The following is a 10522-nucleotide window of genomic DNA, read 5'->3' as shown; positions in this document are numbered from 1 at the left end:
ATGAAATTCGATGGCTGTTTTGGATGGTATGAAAATGGCAGCCGAATTGGATGATATGAAATTGGGCAGCCGTTTTGGAAGGTATGAAAATGGCAAGGCAAATTCGATAGTATGAAATCCGATGGCTGTTTTGGATGGTATGAAAATGGCAGCCGAATTGGATGATATGAAATTGGGCAGCCGTTTTGGATGGTATGAAAATGGCAAGGCGAATTGGATAGTATGAAATTTGAGGGCCGTTTTGGATGGTATGAAAATGGCTGAAGCCAAATAGGATGGTATGAAATTGGCCGGAGCTGAACTGGATGTTACGAAACCGAGCGGCCAAATGGGATGGTATGAAATTGGCCGGAGCCAAATTGGATAGTATGAAATTGGCCAGAGCTCAGTTGGTTGGTATGAAAATGAGTGGCTGAATTGGATGGTATGAAATTGGCCGGAGCTGATTTGGATAGTATGAAATTCGATGGCTGTTTTGGATGGTATGAAAATGGCAGCCGAATTGGATGATATGACATTAGGCAGCCGTTTTGGATGGTATGAAAATGGCAAGGCGAATTGGATAGTATGAAATTCGATGGCTGTTTTGGATGGTATGAAAATGGCCGAAGCCAAATAGGATGGTATGAAATTGGGTGGCTGAATTGGATGGTATGAAATTGGCCGGAGCTAAACTGGATGTTACAAAACCGAGCGGCCGAATTGGATGGTATGAAATTGGGAGGAGCTAAATTTGCTGGTATTAAATTGGGTGACCGAATTGGATAGTATGAAACTGGGTGGCCGTTTCGGATAGAATGAAATTGGGCGGCTGTATTGGATGGTATGAAAATGAGTGGCCGAATTGGATGGTATGAAAATGGCCGGAGCCAAATTGGATGGTATGAAATTGGCCAGAGCTCAGTTGGTTGGTATGAAAATGAGTGGCTGAATTGGATGGTATGAAATTGGACGGAGCTGATTTGGATAGTATGAAATTCGATGGCTGTTTCGGATGGTATGAAAATGGCAAGGCGAATTGGATAGTATGAAATTCGATGACTGTTTTGGATGGTATGAAAATGGCAAGGCGAATTGGATAGTATGAAATTTGAGGGCCGTTTTGGATGGTATGAAAATGGCTGAAGCCAAATAGGATGGTATGAAATTGGGTGGCTGAATTGGATGGTATGAAATTGGCCGGAGCCAAATTGGATGGTATGAAATTGGCCGGAGCCAAATCAGATGGTATGAAATTGGTCAGAGCTCAGTTGGTTGGTATGAAAATGAGTGGCTGAATTGGATGGTATGAAATTGGACGGAGCTGATTTAGAATGTATGAAATTCGATGGCTGTTTTGGATGGTATGAAAATGGCAGCCGAATTGGATGTTACGAAACTGAACGGCCGAATTGGATGGTATGAAATTGGCCGGAGCCAAATTGGATGGTATGAAATTGATCAGAGCTGAATTATCTGGTATGAAGTCGGGCGATGGGAGCCGAAGCGGCATTGGATGGTATGCAATTAGGCGGCGGGGGCTAGAACCAAATTGGCTGGTATGAAATTAAGTCGAGCCAAGTGGAGTGGGATGCTACTGATGTTGCTCAGGCTTTTACTCCATGTTCCTCATAGTGCGTTCATCAGCTGTGTTGCTCAGTCCATGGCAGTCACTTTGGTCACATTTCATGGGCGCTCATTACAGACTGCAGTCCCCTACACTACCCCTCCCCGGGTTCAGACTCTCTTTTTTGGGGTTTTGCAACAGATCTGTGAAATTTCAGTGAATTCTTGCAAATATAAATGTTTTTACATGATGTTTATAAATTGCCCCTGCAGGAACTTGCTAGGGAACTAGTCCTCTTCCCTGTCTACATGAACTCACCTCCCTTTTCTGAGCTGGCACCACCGCAGCAAGAAGTCATACTGTGTGCTTTCAATAATGCAGACATAATATCAAAGAACTGTTTTTTCTTTTAGAATTGCCTGTTATTTTTACGAAAAATAGTGTTGAAGTACACAGTACAAATTAGCGGACATTTCTCACTCTCTTAGAAAGAGTGCGTCGATTGATGTCACAGAACTGCACTTCGTAACAAAGACAAAAACTGAAAAATTGGGGAATTTCAGTGAAATTTTCTAGGTAGAACACATTAACACGGTGAAAGTACAGTACAGTGCAGGGATGGAAAGTGTTGTCTTCTACTGCCTCCTGCTGGCACTGCATTCCAGTGCCTGGGCTACATACGGTGTGTCTACTCGCGCACAGCCTCTACTCACACGCAGTCTCTGTTCACACACAGCCACTGCTCACACACAGATCCTACTCATACACAGCGTCTACTCACACACAGTCTCTGCTTACACTCGCTGGCTCTTATTCTATTGTAACAGGAAGGGAACTAAGAGTGAGAATGGAACCTTATGAAATACTGCAGTGATTACATAAAAAGAATAAGGTAAATACCACAGGTACCCCCTTCATCCCACACGGTGCTTCTCTACAGAGCAGCACTTCTCTGTCTGCTGTTGTGAAGATTCTTCTTTTTTTTGCACTAAATGTACATTTTCACACTACAACACAATCTGTGATATTTCCTCTGTTTGTTCATCCCAAATGTTTTCAGATGTCCACCAGTTCGGGGCTAAGGAGGTGAAAATGTCTCATGTTTTTCAGCCATCTGATTCTGTCATTTGATTCAGTTCAGTGTAATGAAAGACCTGTTCCGTTATTTATCCCGTTAGTACAGGAGCCTCGTCCAGTAACGTTGAAGTGCCACACTCTGCACACTGGGTACATTACAGCACACAGTACGCGGTATAGTACACTACAGTACTCAGTACAGTACTCAGTGCTCAGCATAGTCCACTACAGTACTCAGTTTTCACTACAGTGCACTACTGTACTCAGTACAGTTTACAGTATTCAGTATAGTACACTACATTACTCAGTACAGTTCACAGTATTCAGTAAAGTCCACTATAGTACTCAATACACTACAGGACACGTGCAGTACAGTACTCAGTATAGTGAACTGCAGTGCACAGTACAGTGCAGTACTCAGTACAGTACCCAGTACAGTGAAGTGTGATAGGAGAACATTGCCCTCTAGCGGATGAAGTGATTTGTAACAATTAGGTCAGAGATACACGTGCATTCGAAACATCTTTTGGTTTGTACAGTGTTTCCACGGGGCCTCTGCGTAGTATACTAGGCACAGTGAACAAGGTACAGCATTCGTTTACATGCTTTTTAGCCTGAATATTTGTATGCTTGAGTAGTCTAGTAAAAATGATAGAATACAAACTTTTTTTCAGATAGATGGAATAATGTGCTAATTTTTCATTACTAAATTATTCCTGTGTTGTCTCATTATACTTACATATACTGTATGTATATATGATCCTATGCATAAATTCTGGTAAAATTAACAAAAATGACAGTGGCTCATATATGTATTACATATATGGAGAGATGTGTTACATCATGGTGACTTTCCAGAAAGGTGTTTAGAGCTGTACATTTAAGTGACACTGATCTCTGATATATGAGCTCCTCTGTCTTGCTGTGGGACAGTTCGAAGTTTGGTTTGAAGACAAAGGGAAGTAAATATTATTATTATTATTATTATTAATAATAATAATAATAATAATAATAATAGATCCTATTTTTTCCTCTACCCAGGTGACGTGGTTTTATTTAATATCTCTAAGCAGAGTTCATTTCTAAAGAGCTGCTTAATTTTCATTTTACAGCAAGATCCATGTCACTGCACCCATTGTATGAATCCAGTTGAGCCCCTCTGAAATGTGCTTGTGAAAGTTAAAATGAAAAAGTAAATGTGTGTCACAATAGCTTGAATTTGTGGCATAAGGTTTCTGATATTACAGTTAGCAAAGTGACTTACAACATTAAGCTACTTACATTTATACAGCCAGGTAATTTTAGTGGAACAATTTAGGGCAAGCACCTTGCTCAAGGGTACTACAGCTGGAGGGGGGAATTGAACCAGTGACCTTTGGGCCCAAATACAGCACCTCTAACCACTGCACTATCAGCTGTCCCATATGTTCCCAAGCTAGTTGCATGGTGGCTGGAGGTCAGCTGCTACTGGACCATGTCTAGGACAGTGAATGACATGTGCTGCAGGCAAGTACTCTGCCCCTTGGCTGGTTTCCTGACCACCTCTCAGCTTGCGACCTTCGTGTCCCTGGTGTTGGAGATGGCTGCCAGCAGGTGGCGCAGTCACTGTGTGACTCAAAGGAATCCAGCCTGAACAGCATCACTAGGAGCAGATTGCCAGAGTTTAGACATGAGCTGACGGATGGCCGCTTTGCAGTCGTCTTCTTCTAAATAAGCCTGGCTTTTATAGAGTGTCCGTCCATCTCTTCCAGCAGCTGTGCCACGGAGTGTGAATCCTGGCTCCACGTGATGTTAGCAGCTGCCCAGTGTGTGCCAGTGTTTAGTTGAGCATTTGGTCCAGTGTGTGGTCCCATGTGTGGTCCAATGTTTGGCCCAGTGTGTCATTGTGGTGTGCGGTTTAGCATTTGGACCAGTGTGTGTGTCTCCGTGCTGGCTGTGGATGTCCTGTCCCACACGATCACACCCATCTGGGCACGTGCAACAAGTCCTCACTAGGTGTGTTTGGTTTGCTCACACGTGGGTAAGTGGCTGATGACAGCTCGTGATACAGGGCTTCACTGCGCAGAGGCCTTGCAGAGCACTGCTACTGAAATCCACGGCCATCATGGGCTCGTGCACTGCTGCCCGTTCACTTTTAACATTTGGCCCAGTGAAAGATGTTACAAAAAAGTACACTGTAATGAAGTGTAAATGAAGTGGGTGGCATGTTGGCACAGTGAGTAGCGCTGCTGTATCACAGCACCTGGATGGTGCGAGAAGATGTGGGTTCAGTCCTTGCTCAGTCTGTGTGGAATTTGCATGTTCTCCCTGTGTCCGTGTGGATTTCCTCTGGGTGCTCTGGTTTCCTCTCACACTCCAAAGACATGCTGTTCAGGTTCCCCTGTAGCGTGTGAGTCTCAGAGAGTGTGTTCCACTGATGCATGGATGAGTGACCCAGTGTAAGTTGTGTATCCAGCACTGTAAGTCACCTTGGTGAAGGTGTGTGTCCTGATAACACTACATAGAGTTTGTTGGAAGTCGCTTTGGAGAAAAGCGTCTGCTAAATAAATTTAAGTGTAACGTAGTCCGGAGGAAACTGAAACTCTGTCGCAGTATCTGCTTACAGTAATTGCGTGAAGCTCCTCATATAATTTCCTCTGAAATATGAGCAAACCACGATTAAGAGTGTTTCGGCAAATATCTGGAGAAATATTTTAGATTGTTTATATTTATCCAAAGCGAATATTCATTACTGGCTCGAGATTATACTGTAGGTGTGTCAGAGGTTATGTGTTCAGCAGCAGCACTGTACTCTGAAGTGAGTGTTGACGATGAATTACTCCGCCTCGTGTTCAGTGAAGCTCGCGCGTGTCCGCGCAGAACACACAGGAGGGGGCCGTGATTTCGTTTCTTTTACCCCACCTCCGCCACCCGGCCCCTTAAATTTATTGTACTCCTGACCGCGTCATACAAACCGGTGCTAAACACAGAGAATCGCGCATGCGCGCAGTGAAACAGCGCCTTTCCCGGGCGGAGCTCCTCTTGCACATGTTCTTCCACAGCTGTCAGGCCTGTCGCAGACACTGAAAATATTTCCTCGCCAGTACTAATATTAAGTCAATATTTTCACACTTGCTCTATTTCATCGATCCGCTCACTGCGGTCAAATCGAAGTCGATCATTTGGTAAAAGAGAGTAAAATCAGTCTGAGTTTAATTAGTGGATGGAAAATTATCCCCTTAATTGGATCGTACGGCTGAATATGTAATAAATTATGAACTGACCACTGGTTTACCTTATCTTAACTTATTTTTATCTTATTATTCTATTACAGAAATCATTAAAAGACAACATGAATTCTGAGAAAATAGTTACATATATAATATGTTTAAATGTGTCTAGTGCGTAAGCGATTCCAATAGATTTACTCAAGCTGCATGGCTGTAAGTTTTACGTTTTATTTTATACAAGTGCTGTGCAGGTTGGACTATGTTATGTACATACTTGAGAAAGCTGGACACCAAAAGACACCGTCATGCAGCGTCTTTATGGAAACGCACACAAAACAAGCATGAAACGGGTAACTTGTTTTAGTGACGTGTCTTCAGTCGTTCACATGGATAGAGAAGAAAGGGCAAATATTGCCCGTAAAACGAGGGAACGCTGGCATTTTTCCCTTTCACACGGAACGCCGAATAAATAAGGGGTTTTGCGCTTTAAGGGGCTTCTAAACAAGTGTCCCAGATCTTCCAGGAGCGACCGGACCTGTGCTCAGTTTTACACTTGCTCAACGTGACGTTCTCGTGCCCCTTTTCTTCCACATAAATGAAGGTCTTGGTGGGCCGGTCGCGCGGACTCATGCACGCGCGAGACACACAGCCTTCGATCGGCTTAATGTACCTCTGCCGTTACCCCGAAAATACCACAGATTGAGATAGGCATGACATGTCAAGTGATGTCAAAAGGTGTGTCTGAAGTTCTCAGGTGGTAAAAATCCTCCAGCAGTTTGTACCTAACATCAACATTTTCTTGGCCAAAAAAAAAACTGTAAGGGGGATTAAAAAAAAGGCATAAATAGAGTGGAAATAGTTTTCAGTTTAAAAAAAAAAAAAAAAAAAAACAGTGTCATGTCATTTGTTCTTCTCGTCCCCTTCTTCAGTAATACCGAGGAGATTGTAGTTGCATGCGTTGCGAAGGACTGTCCGTAGTTTGGACACTTGCGGCTCCTGCACACGTCCCTTTGTCACTTGGAGTCCTGGAGGAAAGAATCGTTTGCGGATGGGAGCTCCTCGCTGGGGTCCATGTGTCCCGGGGCCTGTCCGGCCAGAGACTCCCACCGCCCCCCCCCCAACCCCCTTCCCCTCCCCGCCCCAGTGCTCACAGCGCGGGGCGATGGGCTCACATCACACAGGGCTTGATGTCCTGGTAGGTGACCTGCTGGTGATGGTAGTAGGAGCCGCTGACGGGCGGGTGGATGGCTGTCGAGGCCATGGGGTTGAAGGAGAAGAGCAGCTCCTTCCTGTCACACACGCTGGGGGACTGCGAGTGGTACCGGGGGATCCCTGTAGGGGGACAGGCAGGACAGGCAGGGGGGATCGGTGACCGCGTGCGCAGCTGGGAGACAGCAAAGAGAGTAAAACTCCACAGGCCTACAATATAACTACTGTATCTGGAGTAAAAGTTACCCACCACATTCATTGCTTTCTGATCTATTGCACCATGCGCACCTACAGCTACTGTAACGATTAAAATAGCCGTTGTATCTTTGTACTTGCATTGTACTTTTGATCATCATTGTGAATATCAGTACAGATATTTTTTTAAAAAAAAAACTTTAATATTGTGAGACACCCGTCGTTTTCATTAATAGATATTTTAACGCATATTTTAGGAATTTGTCCTCTAAAATAAATGCTGCGACAAACCATCCAGTTCATAATCGAATTTACAAAAAAAACAAAAAAAAAGGTGTTAGTATGTTTTTGATTTTGATATGGAATAATAATTTACGGAAGAGTGCATTACATGGAATACTGTATAAGCATTCTAATGTCCAGTATTAGTTATTGAATCAGATGTTTACACTCTATATTTTGAACAAGGTTACGACTTACGCGAAAAGACTTATACAGAAACGTTACAACGATTCTTTCGCACAACATATTTAGAGGAGTGCTAAACACACATCGGTACAATTTTTTAAAATATAATTTCTGCTCCGTGTTCTTGCTCGTCGATTGTCCCGCAGCAGGGGTGATTGATCAGTGATTAGTGCTCGTATCAATGTGGAGAAGCTGCACGCGACCCCCCCCCCCCCCCCCCCACACACACCGGCTCGCGGTTGTTGTTCCTGCCCCCGGATTGGCACCAGTCCAAACAGGACCCCAGCGAGATGCCCCCCCCCCCCCCCCGCCCCACGAGGAATGCGGTAGGAAAACACGGCGCGCGCGGCTTCGGTTTGTTTTCTTACATCCCGGCATTTCAAAAAAGGGAAACTATTGAATTTAACTGTAGAAGAAATATACTTTTATTTAAAAAAGCCTTTGATTTAAAATGCTTATGTGTCGTATTAAACATTAGTGATGAGCACTTTCAGTGCAATGGGTATATTACTCACTGTACTAGTATGAAATAACATTGTTGCCTACATCATATAATGTGTGCTCAGCCAGGTAAGAGATCACCGAAAACATCGTATTTAACTATCATGTCACCCTAATTGCGACCGTTACACGTTCCTTCTGATTTGAACAATAATATCTTTTTTATTCAGAGCACAAACTCTTTCTAATCCCTAAAACAGCATTTTTCTATTTGTCCTGGAAAACCTATTTGCATAAATGATGTGTTGAGGTGGCCGCTGTGATCTTACTGTAGGTGTACAAGGGATACAAGATTAGATCACCAATCAGTCAGGAAAAACTGTTTCAAATCCTACGAAATAGAGGGAAACGATGCACTCTTATTATAGCCCGTAAAGATTTACGGTTTGAAGGTTCCTCCTGGTTCGAATCCCTCTCCCGTCGCAGGTACTTACCCCGTTACACGGTCATGAGTAAAAGGCTGGGTAACTGCAAACACGTGTCATGTAGCTCTTACAAGCGGCCTTGGACGAAGGTTTCTCTTACAGATGAATAACCAGAGTGTATAAGATGCCTTACAATGAAACGTGTTTTAGGTGTTCAGTGTGCGACATCTGTTCAGTTCTGTGTGACTAAGGGAGTGAATGGCGTGTGGTTACAGCTCAAACCTGTGTCCATAATGATGTTGACAGCACCTCGTACCTTGCAGGTCAGTGGTGGTGTGTCCATTCTGGTGCAGGTAGGACTGGTCCAGGGAATGTGCCGGTGCCCCAGCTTGCAGTGAATTCCCACCAGGGTTGCAGGGTGACAGCGGTTGCTGTTTGATGTAAGAGGTGCCGCTGTTTAGAGAGGCTGAGTTAGCCCATGTGGACGTCGTGCCGGAATACATCGGGTGAGGGTCCATGACTGCCCCTCCTGAAAGGAGCGGTGACGCCGAGTTGTCATGGTGGGGGTACTCTCCGGCCGCGGATCCCGTGCAGCTCCCCATGTATGAATGTGCACCGTTGGCTGACATGTGTGACATCGAATGTCCCGTCAAAGTCATCCCTTCCATACCGTTCAAGTGTCCGTTCATCATCCCAATCCCAGTATCTATGGACAAGGCGTTTGGGGGGCAGGAGAGGGCTCCGCCGCCCCCCTGAATGCCGTAGGACTCGGGTAGATGGTTGAATCCCAGGCCGTTCATCATGCTGTACATGGGTTTCAGCGCCTGGCATTTTCTCCTGAATCCCCTCGGCCTTCTGCGGAAAGAGCCCTCCTCAAACATGAACTCACTGGCAGGGTCGATCGTCCAGTAGTGTCCCTTCCCAGGTCTGCCCAGTCCTTTGGGCAACTTGATGAAGCACTCGTTGAGGGACAAGTTGTGGCGGACCGAGTTCTTCCATCCCTGGTAGGAGCCTCGGAAGAACGGGAAGCGGCTCTGGAGGAACTGGTAGATCTCGCTCAGGGTCAGGCGTTTGCTGGGCGAGCTCTGGATGGCCATCACTATCAAAGCGATGTACGAGTAGGGAGGTTTCTCGGGCCGCCGGACCCCCGCGTTGCTCTTTTTCGTCTTGGCGGCTGGACACGCGCCTTCCAGCGCCGCGGGCTTCTCGGATGCTGCCGACATGGAGCTGCTCTGAGGAGCCCCCTGGGCCGATGGCTGCTGGAACTCCGCCGTCATTTCCGTCGCTTCTGTACAGCCTGAGACACCTCGACAGAAACTAGACTAGTTTTTTCTGAAACATTGCGGTGGGTGGTGCAAAACGTGAAACAGAAACGAAAAGCGCATCGGGCGGCTTTCCCTTCTGAAGCGCACGCGTAACGCGCTCCGGATTCGCGCTCAAAAGCCTGTAACGTGTAGCGCCGCACGCAGAGCCGCATTTGGCGGAGTACCTTCTGCCCTGTGCTCTTCCTCTCCTTCCCCAGCAGATCTCCTTCAACTCATCTCTTGTCATCGGAGTCTTCAGGCTCTTGAGCATGATCAGGAGCGCCCGGAGCGCGCGGAAACCCGCCCAAGTTCCTCCCACTCACACGGGCTGCTCGGGGGGCCGCAGCCCCTCAGCATCTGCCCCTCTCTCACCCCTCTTTCAGCCCTCTCACACACATATATTCCTGCAGTTTTCCCCCCACCGCGCCCCCAAAACCCGTTAATAAGAACGCACTCTTTAAAGCGCTTCTTCGCAGTTCCCTTCACGCGGACGGAAGCGTGACGCTTCGCAGCCGGTGCGCGGACGCGCGCGCGCCATCGCATCGCACTGTGCTCTCATCGCTCGCATTCGCACGTGAGTGCGGTGTGTCCCCGAGTCACATTTCACACAAGTTATGGACGTAGCACCCCCGTTGCTGCGTGTGTGCC

General features: G+C 46.1%; 1 protein-coding gene across 1 annotated transcript; it reads right to left on the bottom strand.

The window, feature by feature from the left end:
• Positions 1–6991: 6991 nt before the first annotated feature.
• LOC108926232 (forkhead box protein F1-like) lies at positions 6992–10094 on the bottom strand. The gene is made up of 2 exons (XM_029253750.1): positions 8887–10094; positions 6992–7164 (listed from the first exon to the last, which is right to left on the bottom strand). Exons 1-2 carry the CDS (start codon positions 9845–9847, stop codon positions 7001–7003), a joined length of 1125 nt encoding a protein of 374 aa, XP_029109583.1. The 5' UTR covers positions 9848–10094; the 3' UTR covers positions 6992–7000.
• Between the last annotated feature and the right edge of the window lie 428 nt (positions 10095–10522).

This window comes from Scleropages formosus, chromosome 7, assembly GCF_900964775.1.
Source record: "Scleropages formosus chromosome 7, fSclFor1.1, whole genome shotgun sequence".
Classification (NCBI taxonomy): domain Eukaryota; kingdom Metazoa; phylum Chordata; class Actinopteri; order Osteoglossiformes; family Osteoglossidae; genus Scleropages; species Scleropages formosus.
This window is presented reverse-complemented; position numbering and strand designations above follow the sequence as displayed.